The 20,279-nt window shown below is 42.3% G+C and overlaps 2 protein-coding genes across 3 annotated transcripts in view; both read right to left on the bottom strand.

Annotated features, from left to right (window-relative positions):
- Nucleotides 1–17,861, bottom strand: part of LOC136851628 (divergent protein kinase domain 2A-like) — a 178,835-nt gene extending 160,974 nt beyond the window's left edge. Inside the window, exon 1 of one of the 2 annotated variants that reach the window (XM_067126015.1) lies at nt 17,663–17,861. The gene's annotated coding sequence lies outside the window, so the exon portion shown is untranslated. Of the gene's footprint in view, nt 1–12,116; nt 12,252–17,662 lie in introns of those variants that run through there. The other variant, XM_067126014.1, reaches the window with a different exon arrangement.
- Nucleotides 8,807–9,244, bottom strand: LOC136851123 (uncharacterized). Its single transcript, XM_067125092.1, has one exon. It carries the CDS (start codon nt 9,242–9,244, stop codon nt 8,807–8,809), a length of 438 nt encoding a protein of 145 aa, XP_066981193.1.
- Nucleotides 17,862–20,279: the final 2,418 nt, after the last annotated feature.

Genomic DNA, 20,279 nt, shown 5'->3' with positions numbered 1-20,279 from the left:
CAGAAAGAATTAAATTGGGGGATAACTATGTTCCCTGCCGCCACTGTAGTGAATTTCAGAGCTTCTAGTGATTTCAGGTAGTGGTGTTTAAAAACTACGGGAGACTTCCACCCCGTGTATTTTGACAGATCCTCAAAATTCATATAATGAAAATAGTTAGTAGAGGTGGCCACTGCTCTAATGTCATGTACTTTTGGGACTGAATCTGGGTTTGCATGTTTAATGAAATACAGGATCTGTTGCCTAATGGCTTTCAAAGAAATGGTTCCTCCCCTTCCCTTACAAATAGAGGCCCGGAAGTTATGTGTGAGGTCCTGTCTAAATAGGCTTTCAGGGTAAAGACTGGGCATAAAGACAGGTCCTGTGGGGGGGGATGACCTTCCAGGAGACCACCTATCTCGAGGATCTTCATTTTTAGCTAGGAACTTAGGGTGAGGAGCTAGCAACACTTCACCTGATGGAAGGAAATCAACATGATTGGGTTCTCTAGACAGGGCAGCCAGTTCAGAAATTCTAGCACCTGAAGCTAAACTAATCAAAAATAAGGTCTTCCTCAATAAGTTAGTGAAAGAGCAATTATGATTATCTATTTCTAAGGCTAACTTAAGAACATCATTTAAGAACCAGGAAACCGAATGTGGGCGGGTTACTGGTCTCAAACGAGCACAGGCTTTAGATCGGATAGACGAAAAATAAGAGTCTGTTAAGTTAATCTTAAACCCGTGTAAAAATATCTTTTTCAAAGCTGATTTTGCTGTAGTAATGGTACTTGAGGCCAGACCTTTCTCAAATAATGACCTAAAAAATTAAATAGCTAAATTAGTGGTCATTACAGTAGCTTCAGATTCTTTTAAGAAGAGTGCTAATTTCTTAACTGCCTAGTCATATTGTCTAAGAGTGGATTCCCTTTTATCTGATTCTAGGAACAAAGTGTTAATAGGATCAATATTAGCATCCCTTTGAGCTGCAAACTTCATGAAATCCACAAAGCCAGGGCATTCTGAATTCTTGAGGAAGCTGACACAGTCTGAGTTTGTACTATTTGCGTCAGTTTCGGGTTGGGAATTTTCAAACACCGAAGCTTCAGCTCTAGAAGAAGTGGAAACCAGTTGCTCTTGGCCAGTTTGGAGCTACTAGGGCTATCTGACCCTTGAATGTCCTGAGCTTGTGAAGGACTTTTAGTAACAGGTTTACTGGAGGGAAGAGGTAGATCCTTTTCCACTTGTTCCAATCTATGGACATTGCATCTGTGGAGTGAGCTAGAGGGTCCAGGTTGGGAGCAACATAACAAGGTAGTTTGTGGTTGCATTCTGTTGCAAAGAGATCTACTTGAGACCGGAACTTGGTTGCAAATCCATTTGAATGAAGTTTTGTCCAGGGACCATTCCGACTCCAGCGGAGTTGTCCTGGATAGGGAGTCTGCAATGACATTCCGGACCCCTGCAAGGTGGGTAGCAGACAGATGCCACTGGTGTTTGTTTGCTAGAGAGAATATTGCTATCATAACCTGGTTGATCCGACTCGACTTGGAACCTCCCCTGTTCAAACAGTGTACTACTACTGCGCTGTCCAGAACCAATCTTATATGAATTCGATTGTTCGGACGCAGTTTCTTCAGGGTTAGAAAGACTGCCATGGCTTCCAGAACGTTGATATGAAACTGGCGGAACATGGTAGACCAAGTCCCCTGTACCTTCTTGTGTTGGGAGTATCCTCCCCACCCGCTTAGGGAAGCGTCGGTGTGAATCACTAGAGATGGCGGAGGAAACTGAAGGGGCACTGACTTCGATAAGCTCTTGACGGTCGTCCAAGGCCGGAGTCTCTTCTTCAAAATCGGTGGAATCAGAGATACTTTGTCTCTGAACCTGACATTGGCTCGACTCCGCCATACCCTGTTTATGTCTTTCAGTTTGGATTTCAAAAGAAGATCCGTTACTGAAGCAAACTGAAGAGAACCTAAGACTCTTTCTTGGGTACGACGGGAAGCTTTCTTGTTCTTGAGAAACTGTCTGGTTGCTTTCGCTATTTCTCTCCGTTTGGCGGGCGGAAGAGATAGTCTGTGTGCACACAAGTCCCATTGGATTCCTAACCATTGAAAGCGACTCTCCAGCACTAGGCGGGATTTCTCCTTGTTTATCTGAAAGCCCAGTGATTCTAGAAAGCCAATTACTATGGCTGTTGCTTTCCGGCATTCGTTGACGCTGGATGCCCAAACAATCCAATCGTCTAGGTATGCGGCCAGCATGATCCCTTGAGACCGAGTTGCTGAACTACCGTATCCGCCAGTTTGGTGAAGATTCTGGGAGCTATATTGAGACCGAATGGCATGACCCTGAATGAGTATGCTTGGTTTCCTAGTCTGAACCCCAGATAAGGAGAGAACCTTCTCGCAATCGGGACGTGATAATAGGCGTCTGAAAGATCTATAGAGGTGGTTACGGCTCCACGGGGCAGTAGGGTCCGAACCTGCAAGATTGTAAGCATTCGAAACTTGTCGCATTGAATGTAGGAATTTAGACGAGACAAGTCTAGAATTACTCTTCGCTGACTGGAACCTTTCTTTGGAACACTGAACAGTCTGCCCTGAAATTTCAGATGTCTCGCTTTCTTTATTGCCCTCTTTATTAATAGATCTTTCACAAAGTCCTTCAGAGCCTTGGAGGGTGATTGATGGAACCTGACTGGGGGGGGGAGGACTTCTGCACCAACTCCACCCCAATCCCTTGGAGACTATGCTCTGGGCCCAGGGACTGAAGTTCCACTGGTCCCGAAAATGGTATAACCTCCCGCCTACCTGAGATATCTCACTGTGCGGGAGAGGGCCTGCCTCCTCTGGATCCTCTGCCTCCTCTTCCTCTGGAGGAGGAGCGGGATGTTCCTCTACCTCGGAAGTACCCTCTAGCTCTCGTTCATTTTGCATTTTGGATCGACCGAAATGCCCCCTGGCTTTCATAAGAAGCGTTATAAGCTTGGGAGGAGACGTATGAAGGGGTAGCGAGAGGCTGATGGGCTGGTTGTTGGACCAGCACATACTGAGGTTGAGGTTGAGGTTGGGAGGTTGAGGGATGACCAGGACGGGACCTGGACAGCCTGCAATACAGTCTGAGTCAGGAGCCGTTTGAACTTTTGAACTTCTTCCCTGGCTTGGGATGAGTTCCGGCGGGCTCCGACTGCTTCCTCTTAGAGGATAAACCCCAACGGAGCGGAGACTCTGGTTGGCCCTAGTTGCCTCGGCTAAGACTGCATCAACCTCTTCCTGGGGGAAGAGGTTAGCTCCCAGATGGAGCTTTTTATGAGCCTGTTAGGCTCATGACGGATGGAAGCTGCCGAAAAGATGCATTTCCGGCAGTTCAACCGGGCCTTGACGAAGTCATACAGGTCCTGTTGAAAACTCCCCAAGAGAGATTTCGTCAGTACCTGGAATAGTGGATCCTCACTATATACAACTGACGTTGCCTCTGCCAAAGTCAGAGAGTTTAAGGACCTACTAAGCCTGTCCTTAGACTCCGCTTCAGCCTTCAGGAGCGACTCCGGGATTCTAGGGAGTTACTCACTGAAGAAGTTAGAGGCGCAGTCAGGGTCCAGCCGAGTAACCGTAAAGGTATCCGGAGCTGCTGCCCAATACTGAGAATCTCCGGGCAAGACAAGAGGTGGGATCTATCTCCCGGAGATGAGGAACTGGTTTACCCTCTACACAAGCTTGGTTAGTGAGGAGGCCACTTTAGAGGTGCATGGGGTGGGGAGAGCTTCTCCCAGAGAGAACATAGTGAATGCACCTTTTGCCGGAGTGAGCTTAGTATTCTCCGCATGCCACTCCGACAAGGTCCGTAGTAGGGCTGACTGGGCCTGGTCCCTCAGGAAGATGACAGTTTCCTTGGGGACCTTATCGGACCGAATCCATGCCTCCTCAGTGAGCCTGGCATAACCTGCGTAAGGTGATTTAAGGTTGGGAGGAAGAATTCCAATTCCTCCAGCCTGCGAGTGCCTAGGCCCTCGATAGTGAGGGTACCCTCATGCTGAGGGGCAAAGAGGGTCAGGCGCCAGGGGTTTCCTTTATCAAAAGGAGGCAGGCTGGAAGTGTCCGGGACGGAGAAGGGTTTGTTGGCCGCTCTGCCACTCATGAACCCGGAGATTAGAGTCCTTTGCGACTTAACCTCCTCTGACAACGAGAGCACTGAAGCGTTTGATGAAGACAGCTGACTTGAGAGTTGCGACAGCTTGTCGTCAACCCTTTTGTCAAACTGCTTCATAAGAAGCTCTGCGAATGCTTCCGCATCAAAGGAAGGAGGGGTGGGAGCCTCCTTACTATGTTTGGTTCATGCTCCCTTCCCAGAAGTAGAGGCCTTGCTCTTAGACGGCACGGGGCTAGGGGGCCGTGACGTCTTCGAGGGAACCTCGGAGCAGACTTTCTGGGATTTTAAGGCCTTTTTCTTTACAGTTTTGACCTTAGGGACGGTAGACCTTGCACCATCCATAAGGCAAGAGGATTTCACAAATCCTCGGAAGGAAGAAACAGTAGAAGAAGGAGAACTGAAAAGAAGGTCACCTGCCTCACTTACCCCCTTACCTGTCTGCAAGTCCAGGTCCACATTCATAGGTTCAAGATCGAGGTTAAGGGCCGCAACATCCTCGGCGACAACTCCGCATGCAGCGACTTCTTCTTGGGAGGGCTGCGTCATCTCCCGGATCCCAGCGATCAAGGGGGCGGCTATCTTGTCCGCAACCGAAGCCGAGATCCAGGCGCCGGGGAAGAGAACGTTGCAGACGTCCTTGGACAGGATGTAGGGCTTCCCTGCCCCGACATTCCTCCCGAAGCCGCTGACCCAGGTCTTAAGGGTCGACAAGGAGGAGTCCCGAGAGCTGCGGTCAATCTGGAAGGGGGGAGAAAGTCAGGTGACTGAGCCTCCTAAAGGGAGAATATGTTACAATTATCCATAAAAGACAAAACTGAGGTTAAACGTGAATCGGAAGTGGGAAACTAACTTACCGACTCATCTAGAACCTGTTCATAGAGGGCGTAGCACACCTCACAACCATCTGGGTGCCAAACAGTCAGGTCCCCCACGTGGACTGCACAACCGGAGTGGGACCTGCACACTTCATGCCCGCTGGCCTGGTACAGCACAGCAGTGCACCCCTGCTCCTGACAACGCACCATCTGTAAGTTGACCGATAAATGAGTATGCTAATAGGACTGCCGGAGTAGACTGCCGGAGCAGTGTCTTGGTATAATAGTTATCCAAGTAGGTCCCGCCGGAGTTAACCGGGAAATAAGGGGCTACTGGAACGTACACGATTAACTACCTAGAGGGACCACCGGAGTTAATCCGGAGCGACGGGGAAGGTCCCAAAAGGACAGTTAATCTACAAAACAATAATTAAATAATAAATATTAAATATATATATATATAAAAAACAATATCCAGACAGGTCCCGCTGGAGTGAACCGGGAGGTTAAGGGGCCTACTGGAACATGCAAGAAAACCTAAAGGGACCGCCGGAGTTAATCCGGAGAGACGGAAATGTCACAAAAGGGTAGTGTATAAATATAACATAATATATAATATATATATATATATATATATAATATATATATATATATATATATATATATATATATATATATATATATATATAAAATGAATAAACATATCTGCAACTAGGGAAAGGTCAACTATAAAGTGGATATTTCCGCTTGGAGCCGGGAGGAGTCCTGTACTTCAATACGGTGACGGCGGAGGAGGTGTAGTGAGCACCGTCCGACCAAACACCATACCCACCGGAGTGGAAGGCGACAAGGACATCCGACCACCTAGCAGAGAAAACACCAAGATAGTTAGCCGGCGGAGAGTAGATACTGGGACTATAGGTGTTCTAAGTGAAAAGAACGAATATAAATGTCATAGCGTGTGAACGACGGAAGACAGTCAGGTGGGAAACACCAACTGGCAACCTGAACACAAATCTCTCCACCCGAGAAATTGTTCTAAGAACGACTCTCGGTTGGGAAAAAACGCGTACTGACACTAGGTGGAGGGGGGGGGGGTGGTATAGGCCATGAGTGAAGGATCCAGGGTAGCGACCAGGGGGTGGGTAGGCACACCCCGGGCGCCATGAGATCCAACCTTCTCCCTGCGATCGGACGAACATGTATGAACGATACTGAGAGAGAGGAAGACGGGGAACACTCAAGGCCAAAAGCAAAGAAAGGGATGGGAAACAGGGGTGTGGTAGCACCCCCGGTCCCCGACTGTGGTCTCGAGGGGTGTGACCGGGTAAGGTCAGGACCGTAACGAGAGAACAGACCAATCAATGCAGAGGAAGGGGATATAAGGCTATGGCGAAAGGAATAGGATAAAACTCTCGGGCCTTGGTAAGTTAACATATAATATGAAAGCGAACCAAGGGTGGGAGAGGGGGGAGGGAGGAAGGAAGGATGTGGTAGGAGAGGGTATAAACATGAAGATGGAGAATAACCCGAAGATGTGGCTCGGATGAAGGTAGGCTGCGCGAGGAACCCTCGCTATTCCAGCTTAACCTTATTTAGGACTGTAGAGTCTAAACGGAAAGGCCGAAATAGGGAGAGGGAGAAGCGCAAGCCCAACTCACTAACCAAACGCCACATAAAGGGAGCTCCAACTATGGACCCTCCTACACACTAAATCTTCTCTCCTAGCAAGGAAGAGATCGCCAAGCCACAACCTAGGCTAGCCTAACAGCCAGTGGCTGAGGAAGGAAGCCCAGGGGAAGTATCTACTCCACTAGCCTAAAGTTAGCCTATCCTAGGCAAAATAATAATGATCTAACTAATCATAAGAACATATGTAGAAGGGAAGACCAAGCCCAATGCGATATGAGCGCGGAGGGAAAATGGCCGACCTCCCAGATAAAAATTTTCAGGATATAATCCGCAAATATCAAAGACATCCGTGCGCTAGGCTTAAAATAAGCTAGATAAGCATAATTGTACCATCTCAAATAAAGTATCCAAGCACTGGAGGAAGTGAAGGTCCAAATTATAACACGTATAATAAAGGATAAATAGCGGATAGGCCCGAGGGGGAAAACTCGTAGCCTAAACGACAATGACCAAAACTTCCCCAGAGAAGGAAAACAATAATATAAAAAACCCAATTGAATATATATATATAATAAGCAAAAGGGTACAACAAAAGAAAAGGAAGGGGAAGAAGCCCCGACCTAATCCCGCACCGACTGAAGGTCACATGGCGTCGGGAGAAGGGGATGAGACGGGCAATTAAATCCCTCTAATTATTAAATTAGAGGGAAATAAGGAGCCTCAACCGCCTAAAATAAAATACAGAGATGGTACTCAACTTAGGTGAAGAATCCAAGGAGGATGCCATAGCGAAACAATCAAATCAAGCGCACACAAGAACAGCACAACAATAGCGGACGCGTGCTAAAAGTGGAATGTGGGTGACGCCGGTTTGTTTACAGTCCGCGAGTGGTGCGGGGGTTTGTAACGGCACCTCACTCAGTGGGACTTTTGACATTGGGAATGTTTACAGGGCGGAGGCCTGTGATTGTGACAATCTCACCCTTTCTCATACACGACTCCATACCATGGAGCTCGCACCGGGGGTAGTAACTCCGGCTTAGCTTTTTAGCTTTTCTCTGGTATATTTAGCAATAGCTTTACCTAGAAATAAGTGCTGAAAGGTTATTTCACCGGGTGACACAGGTCGGAAAACCCAGAAATAATAATAATAAATGCTGATCCCTGGTGTAATCCAACCCTCACCTCAAATCCTTCAGTCTTTCCAACACTTCTCACTCTGGTGTAAACTTTCCGATACATCTTCTGAATCATCTGTACATACTTCTCTTGAACCATCTTCTCTATCAAACTCCTCCATATTTCCTGTCTCAGGACTCTGTCACAGGCCTTTTCAAGCTCTATGAACACCATATGTAAGTCTCTTTGCTGCTCTCTAAATTTCTGCATTAGCTGTCTCAGACAAAACATACCATCTGCTGTTCTAATTTTTATAGATCCTAGCTATTCTCCCTATTCCTGCTTCCTCTCTTAGTCTGGAATCTATCATTCACTCTAATATCTTCAACATGGATATCAGTTTAATACCTCTATAATTACCACACTCTTGAACATCCCCACTGCCTCTGAAAATTGATATCAATATACAGTAGGTCCTCGACTTACGGTGGGGGATCCGTTGATTTCGGCTGTAGATCGGTGTTTTGCCGTTATTGGCACTTTAATAGTGACATAACTTGATGTTCAGTGTTGTAACTTGATGCTGCATCAAGTTACAGTGCTAATAGCGCTGTTAACCTTATGCCTATTCTTGCTGTTAGCACCATCAACGGCACTATAAAACACCATTAACGGTGCTGAAAAAGCGCCATAAGATCGAATCCACCATAACTCAGTGACGCACTGTACTTTACCTCCACTCCTCTGGTATCATCTCTTGACCTAAAATCTTTTCAATCAGAATATACTCTGTAAAGGATTTCCACTCCATCTCCTTATTTCAACTGGGATCAAGTCCAGTCCTGTCACCTTCCCACCCTTCATCTTCTTTATGGTGTTAAGTACCTCTTGCCACAGTAACCTACACCATTACCATATTCATTTGTCCATCCTCTCTTAGTATTCCTTCCTCTTCTTCATTCAGCAGTTGTTCAAAATACCCTTTCCATCTTTTCAAGATGTCTTCTTCCTTTCTAAGTACATTACTATTTCAGTTTTTAATTTACTTGATAAGTGATATCTTTGGTGCTTGTGTTCTGGCCTATGATGATAATTTTAGTGTCTTCTTCAGCCCTTCCCTTGTTCCCAGTTCTGTATATACATCATCATATGCCCTGCCTTAGCTTGAGCTACCACCTTCTTTACCTCTATGCTTTTCTCCTTAAGCCTGTCTCTGTCCTCCCCTAACTGTGATTCTTCCCATTTCTTCTTTACCTTCTTTTCCTCTCTCACTGGCCTCAGTAGGTCTTCATCCCACCACCAGCCCTCCTTTTCCTCCCAAACCATCCCAGATGTTTCCCCAAGTACTTCCTTTCCATACTTCCTAATTACTGCTCCAATGTGTATCCACCATTCCTGAAAATTTTCAATTTCTAGATCAATTTCCTTCAACACCTTTTTAAACTCTCCTCTCTTATCACCATCCTTTAGTAATTTGTACCATTTGCTTTTTCTTACTCCTTTTGTTTTAGTTTCCTTTCTCTTTTCAGCTTCAAGTCCACACATAAAAGTCTATGCTAGGGAGCTACATGGTTGCCTGGGATAAATTTGCAGTTTTTGACTTTCAATACCCTTTGCCTTCTGTAAAGAAAGTAATCTGTTTGAAAGCATCTACCACCACTCCTATGGGTAATTAGGTGTTCCCTTTTTTTTTTGAAAAATGTTTATTATTGCCATGCCAGATGCCATGGCAAAGTCCACTATCTCTCTCCTAGGTTTCTCTCACCTATCCCAAGACCTCCATGCACAAATATGTCCCCTTCACAACCCTCTCATGCTCTTCCAGCTCTTTATCACTCCATCCATTTCACCCCAGAAATAGTTTTCTTCTTCTGTGCAACCCACTTGTGGTGTATATGCACTAGCAATATCTATTTATTCATTAATTTGTTGATTAACATTTTCATTTATAAAGACTGATCTCTTCTTTCTGTATCACCTTCTATTACTTCTTTCATATGAGTAAGTACCATATTCTTTGGAAGCTTGAATTTCATTCTTCTACTGAATAATAACAATAACAATTTGATCTGAATATGCCAATCCCAAGATGAGAAATACAAAGAAGAAGGTAAGGAAGAAGAGGAGGAGGAGGAGGATGACAAGGAGGATGACAAGGATAAGGAAGAAGGAGCAAGGTTCTGTACAGCCCACAATCTCCTTTCTCTCATGAACAGGTGCTGGAATTGCCATCATTCCCCAAAGAAGAATGTCAGCTGTGAGATTTCTTAGTCTTGCTAAGTATCTGCCAATTCTAAAATGAGGAATATGAGGAAGAAGGTAAGGAAGAGGAGGAGGAGGATGACAAGGAAGAGGAGGAGGAGGATGACAAGGAAGAGGAGGAAGCATTGCTGTACTTCTTTGACCTCTGTTGACCACTGATCTCTCCCTCCTCTCTTACAAGAGCAGGAACTGCCAGAACAGCTGCAGCAGTAACGTCCACAACCATAGTACTCTCACTCTCAGAAGGGAAGCCAGGGTCAAGCCAATGGGATCCACCAAAACCATTGCAAGCAGGAAACTTTTGGCCATAGTAAATGCTTTAGGAATGCAAAAAGGAAAGGTCTCCTGGTAAGCCAAGAGAAGGCCACACAGTCTTCAGCAGCTCCTTTGTCTCCTATGAATGTCTCGGAGTAGAAGTAACAGACGACAGAGGGGCAGGGGCTGAAATGGAAGTGGTGGCGATGGTTAGAACTGGCATCACACCAGCAACAGCATCACACTCGGGGAAAGCCGTCAATCGTCACCTGGTCCACTTGTACACCACCCAAACAGAAGCAGCGAGGAACAAGGCAGGCACAGAACAGGGAAGGGGTGATACTACTAATGTTATGCCTCTGAAGACTCTGACAGGACTTATTTCACTTTCTTTCTCCTTGAGCCAAACTTCTCCAATTGGGCAAGTGACCAAGAGACTCACTCCACTACATGCAGTTGAAAGATGGCATATATTCCTCATCTCTACAAGCTGTACACACACAACAAAGGTCAATTGTCACAGTGACAGAAACCCTCAGTGGGTCTCCTACCCCCTCACTCATCTGTTAAAAGATACCTACTTCATTATTAAGCTTCAACAATCTTACCATCTTTCACTGAAGGTTTACATTCTTGTATGAAAAACTAAAGTTTCATGATAAATGATGTTACTAGAACAACAAAAGTAATAAAAATCACTGTTCTGGTATCTGACATCAAGAAAATCCTCAAAACACAAAAGAAATAAAGATAAGTTAGGATGGGCAAAGTTTGAATAAACTGTCCATTCAAGAATCACTGTTTAACCAGACCACACAAAACAGAGTTGTAGTGACTTGACTACAGCAGAAGAAAAAGTGGAGGGTTACCAACAGGCAAGTGCCCCAACAATCACCTGCCTGCCTTTTCAGTTTAACCTGATGCCTAGATGACTATTTTTTTACCAAGTACGTCGGGCGTTTTCAGAACAACCATTTCTCAATGCCCTCTTCAGTTGAGATAAATCCTAGAGAGGTGTCTGATACTGAAGACATATTTGATGATAAGGACCCACCACCCCAGATTAGGGAAGAAACAAACTTTTCTTCCAAAGGTTGAAGATGACACATCCGAAGTGACTTGCATATCCCTTTCGTGAAATTTTCAGTTGAGGATAAAGAGAATCCATTAGAATTTTTGAGAAATAATTTGATGAAAACATTGAAAGAAACAAACAGATTTGCAAATCAGTAGATGAATCAGAACATTCCACAAGCATCATAAATCAGGTTAGGTTAGAGATTGGTTGAAAGAATAATAGATGGTACAACACTTTTCATTCAGTATTTTGTAGTCTTATGAAATAAAATAATAAGTCTCTGTCCATTATAAAAATGAAAACATTTAGTGACTGCAAGAAAAATACTGCGTTAAGGATATGAACCAGAAATTTTTTCCCCTGACTGCTTAGTTTGTGGTTTACACATTTTTATACTTTGAAGCCTATTGTTGGTGTAATTTACTTCTTTTTGGCCCCACCTCTAAATCACAGGGTGGTTTCCCAATCAGGTCACCCTATAATTGTTACAGGTGGGAGGATGGGGAAATCCAAAAACGGGTGTTTGTATGAACGATCGCCTAATGGTCCGACATCCATAAACACACGAGATATGCATGTAGGAAAACGATATGTTTCATGTATTAGATGAAAATTTACAGTATTATATTACTGAACCACAGCCTGCCATATATACAGCTAAGTCCTGGTAGACCAACGGAAGACTTTAGTATCTCACGTTAGACATAGTTTACAAGCTTACCCTATGGACACAATGGGCGTGGCATGATTTTTGGCCTTAAAACTACATGACAACTACATTTTAAGTAATTTCAAAAGGAGTTGGGGTTCTCTAGTACTCACTAATTCGGTTATTGTCTGAATTCTGTATCATTTCAATAATTACTTCACAAACATTATGCTATACAAACTAAACTTGCGTTGTTTTGGTTCTGCTTTTCCATTCGCTTCTTCTTCTTTTCACTCGAGTTAAGAGTTAGCGTTGAACCCTCACTGAAGGGTACATGTTTTAATGTTCCTTTGATCCTGATTAATGATGTCTTCGGAAAATATAATTCTGGATGGTTATCATGCAAACTAATGCCTGTTTTCAGTTATGAAAGTGAAGAGTAAAGGTAAATTCTGGTGCCCTGTACTTGACATTGTATTGCCTATGATGAAAAGCCAACGAATGGCATATTATCCCAAATCCCAAAAGATGCAATGGAAGGTTTTAATTACAGCTGTTGTTACTTATGAGAATCCTCATTGATGTTCGTGCCTGTGTTTGTATTGATGTATGATCATAACAGAACAGTGTAAGAGTAAGAAACACGTACGAGCGCTCTCCTGTGACTATCTTTCCGCCACTCTCTTCCAATTTTCTCCCATTTTAGTAACGACCGCTTCAAAGTTTCATCATCGTTATCTGGTGACAATGTACTTGAAAGAAAATTGGCTCATATACATGCAAAGATCCCTTACAACAATTAACTGGTGCTGGTATATAGCCAGAGAGCAGGCATAGCTCAGCTACAATCAAACAAGCCACAATCGTACACGATATCCCACGCCCCCACCCAAGACCCAGAGCAGCTGGGTATAACCTCTAAAAACCTAACCTGACCTTTTATTCTTGCACATTTACAGTAGTCGGATCTAAGGTTTTTTTTTAGTCAAGTTGCAGATTAGTTATATACTGACTAGTTTACCCATAAAAAATGGTGGTTATATATGAGAGCCGAGGTAGTAAGTCGGACAGCGAGCCTGGACGTGGGGTTTGTTACTTGTAAAGAAGACGAACGTGGCACTGCGACTAGCTTATACAATATCAACATAGGCCTACCCAAGATTTTATATCCCAAGCTCTGATTATGCCATTATCGTTAACCTTTAAAAATACAAGTCAGGAAGACTAAATGGAAAATAATGCAACGGTAGCTTAACTACTCTTCTTGTACTTTTGACGTTTGAACAAGAAATATATATATATAAAAAAGACTTGAAAACCTTGCCCATTAGATTTGCTCTCTTTGTGCGCACGCGCACTTAGTGTCACCCTTCCATATGTTGGCCCTTAGTGAACACATCCACACGGGGTAATGAGCTCCAAGTATCTGATTTCCTCTTTGGTTACCCATCCAGGTACTGACTGGGCACAACACTGCTTCACTTTGCTGATCAGAGGACCCGAGTTAATTTAATATGCTGATCTCATACACGTGCGTACTTCAGTAAAACATATCGTAATGAACAAGGTACCCCATCTTAAAGTTCAGTACGTGTTAACTGCAGAGAACGAGGAAACCAAGTCATTACTGGAACAAGTGAACAAAAACAAAGGAACAAACATTTCAAAAAAACTTTCAGCCTCTCATCTGCATTCGGATAACGCCATACTTATTTTGGAAAGTTGACAAAGTCGCAACTAAATCGTTTTCAAAAGATTAGCGGACATGTTTTGTTTTGGAAAGTTTCTTTCTTCATACCATTTTCTATACGGTGAAAGGTGGATGCCAGAATATATTTTTTCCCCTTCTTGATACGACTGAATCACTGATAGTTGGCTACTGCCTTTGCCTCTTCTCCAGATCTTTCTCTGCAACAACGTGGCCTTTGCCTCTCTTCCATGTAAGTATCATTTCGGAAAGTGCCCCAATGAACTAGAAGAGAAAGTCCCTTCACCCCTGAGGGCGCCTTGTGACACCCATTAGTCTACCCCTTACCACATCTATTATCGGAAAATCAGTACTTATTGGCTATTTATTCCCATATACTGACAAGGGTCGGAATTTTCTTCTTAGGACCGTTTTCCTTGACTCTTACAATCTCCGATACTTTGAGGCTGTGTCACACTAACGATCCCTTTCAGCATCTTTGAAAGTTTGTCACTGGTGGAGGCAACTTTCTCTCTTCAAGGGAAACCTTACTTGCATTTAGATGAGTAATACACTTATTACTTGGTATTTAACAAGTATTTATCAGTTCAGAAGTTTAAAGGAATTGCAAGAGTTCCTTAGACATGTTTACTAATGTAAGAAGGCGTAGGACTAACCTCCTAGCAACACTAATACAGTAATTGTTGTATTTAGACAAAACCATCAAAGAAAAACATTATTCCGAGAATATGCAATATAGTACATTTCCCATAGTAGAGATTTTACTCATTTTTCCCGTGCTACCTACTAAGAAAATTGCAAGGAGTACAAAATAGAGCCGCCAGATTAATAAAAAGGACTACGTTCCCGTAAAAGAATAACCCCAACACTAGCTGAGCAACATTGGCTCCCAGTAAAAGCTAGAATAGAATATAAAATACTTCCTACAGTCTTTAAAGCACTAAAATACGGTGAACCAACATATCTGAGAAACTAAATAAGCTTCTTTAGACCTGAAATGAATATTGTAATCAAGCATGCAAGTGGAGCATATAGGGTATATGAACCTAGAACAAATTGTAAGTCAGGCGAGAGAGCATTTGTACACTGCGCACCAAGACTATATAACAAATTACCGCCTGAAGTGATCATACAAGACAGCAACAAATTTAAAAAGAACTAAAGACTTTTCTGCAGGAGTTATGATACTGACGAGAAAACACCAAAAGACAATTATGAAATATAAGGAGGACCTTATTTTGAAGACATGCAAGGGCCCGCCAGAGAAGGAATCATCCCTGCGGAGGGCTGTACATAAAACCAAACAAAGTGAACAAAGCTATCGAACTGGCAACCTTATGCTGTCAATAGAGGCATGTGGAATGTATGTGATGGGGGAGGCAAAGGTGCTGTTACTGGTGATGGGTCAGTTGATATGTCCGAGTTCAGATTTGCAGACTTTGCCTCTCATTCCTTTCAGCACCTCACCATCACTTACGCCCACCATTGTGTAAGGACCCAAGCTGGCGTAAGGCCAGCTTAATTCTTGTCAACCAACCAGCCATGCTGACGACCACACACTGCTTCAGTTTTATCACCATTAATGGTTAATTTGTGAGATCTGGTGGCAAGAGGCTAAAAGACGAAAGAAAATGTTGCTTTTACTCAGCTCAGCATCGTTCTTTATCTTCTTTTCTCAGTTCTTTATCTCTGGCCCTGGTCTACTTAAAGGTATATACTGTCTGCTCCATCGGCCTCAGCTAGGTACAGTTTCGAAAGTCCCCGGATGATGCGCTTGCAAACAATGCGTCCATACCAATAATTGTCTACTGTAGCCAATAAGAAATAAGAGAGAAAAGAAAATAAAAGAAAACGAGCAGCTAAAATAATCGAGGTCCTTATGGTGGAAACTTAGTTGCGATATGCTCATACTCTATTTCAAATTCGCAGATAAAATAAAAGTCTTAGGTTCACATATTGTCTTCTCTCCATTTGTCGTCTCTGTAAACAGCTGCGTCCAGAGATCCTCACGAAGCTTCTTATCCCCTTCAACACTTTATCAAACATACGGCCGCTTTTGAACAAGGGCCTGTATTGGCCTCACGGGTTGCTTAATCTATATTCTAGACCATCCACTCTCCTTTTCTCTGCCGTCTTCGGGCTACTTCCTTTCTCCTTCATCTGATAAAGCAACTTGGTCTCTTCTGTATCAGCGCAAGCTAAACCTCCCACGCGCACAAGTAACTGATTTCTGAATGACTAAGGCTGATAAAGATGATGGTTCTCGTATGGCGCATTCGAGGCACACTCAATATGATACACTTTTGTGAGACATAATTCTCTTTTCTCTTATAACGAGACAGAAAACGATGCACCAGGCGTACAACCTAGTTGCTTATTCTTAGAGCTGGGATATTCAAAAGATGAAATAATTTCTCCGCTCGTTTATTCAACCGAGCTAATAAGATATTCATTTCATAGGAAGTGAAGCGCCATTACATTCTCTGAAAAATAACGGTAAGTAAAACAAAGCCATTTCTTATAAACCTGTTTCCCGTGGTTCCCCTCGCCAGTTATTTACCTATTCAGCTTTGCCAAGTACTTTATGTCAGTAGTGCATTAAGTCAAACACGTCCTGTTTGTTATCCGACTATGAATATTTCCTCTTTAAAGACTTAATTATTCTTTTAATGATCGTTTCCTACCTCTGGAACAGTAGAGACTATAAGTTGTCGGATATTACTTCACACGTGTTCATTTGTATACACGCACCTTTCCAGTTCACAAAATTTAATTTTGCTTTTATTCAGGAAACCACTGCATGCACGGAATTTCTTACGCTATATCTATATCAAAGATATCTGATTGACATGACTTATTGCTGTTTCTTTCTCTACTCGTGTATCTATATCACGCAAGCGGTTTATTAGAGGGAGGCGAGTTAAAACACGTAATGGAAATTTCGGCGTTTAGGAGTAGCAAATCTCTCTCCTAGAGCAAATCTAAACTTTCGAAACAAATATTTACAGTACCAATGCTTATTACATCAAAGGGCAAGGTTGGTTTCGTTGAATCATGTTTTCACACCTTAGGCTTCCAGCTGAAGTTTCCCCTGTAAAATGACTCGATAACACTAGACTTTTCGCAGACAATTTTATTACAAATTGCAATATCTTGAATTTCATATCCCTTTATATAAAATGTGCGTAATAATCATTACAGAATGGAAACAATAATTAAAATCATGCTATATGAATGTACGCGGATGTGAGTAAAGTAAATGAATGGACTCTAAGAAAATTGACTGAATCATCATTTTTGACATCTAGCTAAGTTACGGATTTTATAGTATTGTGTCTGTGCTTACAGCCCTTCAAGTCAATTGGTTCTCATGCAAGTCGTATCATTTGTATACACTTCAAGCTTCGTTGATTTCCTCGTGACGTTTCACTTTACAAGGAAAGGTTACCAAATGAAATATCGTACTCTGTTGTACTATGTTACTGTCATTCACGCTCTGAATTAAAAGGAAGTACCTGAAACAATTATTATGCAGCATGGAAGCATGACCTCAAAAGTAGGCTGTAATACAACTCATCACAGCCTGGTTCACTCTACATATTAGTACATCCAAAGTACCAATGATTATTGTTGCCTAAACTATGTGGAGTTACATTGTTTGTTACTGCTACCGCATGCAAGTTACAATTGGTGAGAGTGAGGACGCTCGTGAGGCCTCTTAAATTTGTTTTCCTAAGGAGTTCCGAGAACGAGGACTCCGTAAAAGGTTACATTCATTTAAATGACAGCAAAATATTAATTGCCAATCACAAATACATTTAATCTATAACAACATTGCAAATACCTTTTAATTACTGTAGTTAATAAAAAAAATTGTCAATATCGAAAAACATAAGCATTAACAGGGTTTCTAATTAAATCACACATAATGTTACATAAATGAAACCAGTGATACTAATGACAAAGTGTATGGGTCCACCTAAATATTAACAGCATGGGAGAAATAATTACCCAGGCCGCAGGTATTACGACTGCTCAAGTTGAATGGATGCAGCACCTAAGATAAATCGCAGCTATACACTCCAAATCGATGCACAACAACTCTCGTCCAGTCCATCTGCCTAATAATTTAAATGCAAAAGTCCATTGTAGATGAGGTCCGGCCAATACGTCATCTTGTGAACTGCTCCAAGACCGCACAGTCACTGACTTTAAGGCGGACGTCTTTCCTCAAATAAACAATCATCACTTCGTCAACTACAGCTTCTTGGTTCTGGAAATTACCTAACAAGCTAGTCCTGAGAAATTGTGCTGTAGCAGTTGACCCAAGGAGCCTCAAAATTATGAATAAATTATAAAATGAATACGGCATTTACATTGTTATTGTTTATATTCATCTTAATCTCTGATTTTTGATAACTTTTATAGCTACGAACGTACCACGGTGCACTGTGTTGTCATGTGAGACGCTTGATGAGAACCAATACACATCGTTTTGATGAAGACTCCTACTCAAGTTTGCACATTTAGTATTGATATTTGTGCCATGTGGATTTGGGTGGCAGAGTACAAACTTACTCATGTCGTTTTTGTCATACCCCGATTTCCTGCTCCTGCGCACGTGATTTGATTAATTATACAACCATGCATATTCAACGCTTTCACAACCTTCAACCACCCGTCAAAAAGGAACAACACATAAATAAGAAAAAAGAATCTGCTTTTAATTTTTCGTCAGTAGACCAAGATTAGAATTCTAGTTTACCTTCTTCCTTAGATCACTTAAATGATGAACGACAGCCTGAGAGTTTTGTATGCATGAATGTTTGTATAATACATTTACTTTAGACCAGTGGTTCTCAAATTTTTTGGTATCGTTACCCTCGGCAGTGGTGTGATAGATTACCATGACCCCTACCCCATTCCTCTTCAGTTATGTGAAGTTATAATATGAAGGAAAGAAGAATATTGGAATGCTTAATTTCTAACCCAACGCATTTTATATGTAAGAAATTAATTTTACTATTACTCAACTTGTAAGAAATAAAGAATTTAGATTTTCGACATTATTCCTTTGACAAAAAATTAAAATTAAAGCATTGTTCTTTTTATTACAAATTGGAATTAAAGCATCATTTCTTTGGTAATTAATAGAGAATAAATTAATGGGAAACATGCATGGTATTGTTTGTCCTTTACTAAAATATCAGTGCGCGTCGCATACTTTTAGAAAGTGCCTCGTTACCCTCAAGAAACGGCTTCATTAATGGATGACAAAAATTCATACAGCTGATATAAAAAAGCTAAAGAGAGAGTGAGGCCTGGTGGCAAGAGACACCAACAGCTTGTTTCAATTTCTCTCTTTCCAGCAACAGGGTTGTTGAGGTTATTGCGAATAGCAGGCGAGATAGGCAAACTCCCCTTGAGACTGCCCAATAAGCAGTGTTTGGATACTGGCATACTTGATCAATTAATCAGGACTCTTCTGCAGCATCAAACATACTTCATCTTAATTAAGATCTCGCGCCGGATTTCCTGTAATATACGTTTTCATGATACGACAGTTTCTTTGAAAGGGTTCTGCTTCAGTTCAGGAATTAATAAATAAGAAAACGCTTTTCATTAGTAGCTAATTTTTTTTTTTTACACTAACCCCTGTGGTTAAAAAAGACAAACTGAACACTCACCTCAGGCGATTGTGACTGCTACCAAGATAGACCACAGATTAAACCCCGAAAACTTACAGTACAACCAGACGACTTGAAACTGGAAATACAACCACCTAACTCAACCGGAAAGACTTTTTTTCAGCCGTCCTCTCAGCAACAACTACCCACGCACTTCCTCCTCCTCCTCCTCCTCCTCCTCCTCCTCCTCCTCCTCCTCCTCCTCCTCCTCCTCCTCCTCCTCCTCCTCCTCCTCCTCCTCCTCCTCCTCCTCCTCCTCCTCCTCCTCCTCCTCCTCCTCCTCCTCCTCCTCCTACTACTACTACTACTACTACTACTACTACTACTACTATTACTTCCTCCAACCACAACCCTAAATAAACACAAGAAGAAGGAAGTTTTTCAGGCTTGCCTCAGAGACTGCGTTTTCCCACCCTTCTTTTTAATACCTATATATAATTATTCAATTTTTGACGCATACCGCAGGACTATGAAATAAACTTTCATGCGTCCAGCCTTGCCTCTCACAGTTTTTGTAAGTATGTCTACTTTATCCTTATGAGGAGATAATTGCATGCAAGGAAACACAATTTGGGTGAGTACTGTATATGCAAAATGAATGTAAGACCGTGATGTTGTGTTCACGATTATGAACAAAATACGTATAATATTATACATGTATAACTATGTACAAAAACAAATGCACTACTAATTATGGGCTTAGCATTAACATCATTATATTCATATTTGCACGATCATAATTGCGGCATATATACGCAGAAGTTTGCAAACGAGTATGTCATTACATTATGCTTGTGCATAATTGTTTACAATGACAATTTACTTAAAATGTATAAAGAAAGTCTTCCTGACGTTAACTTATTCATTTTGATTTCGCGCTTGCTATAAAATCTAAGCAATACTACAAAATTGTGCTGGAATCAGTTAAATGGTGTATCTAA

Source organism: Macrobrachium rosenbergii, chromosome 23 (genome assembly GCF_040412425.1).
Source record: "Macrobrachium rosenbergii isolate ZJJX-2024 chromosome 23, ASM4041242v1, whole genome shotgun sequence".
In the NCBI taxonomy this organism is placed as follows: Eukaryota; Metazoa; Arthropoda; class Malacostraca; order Decapoda; family Palaemonidae; genus Macrobrachium; species Macrobrachium rosenbergii.
The sequence above is the reverse complement of the archived record's forward strand: the minus strand, read 5'-3'. Positions and strand labels throughout refer to the sequence as shown.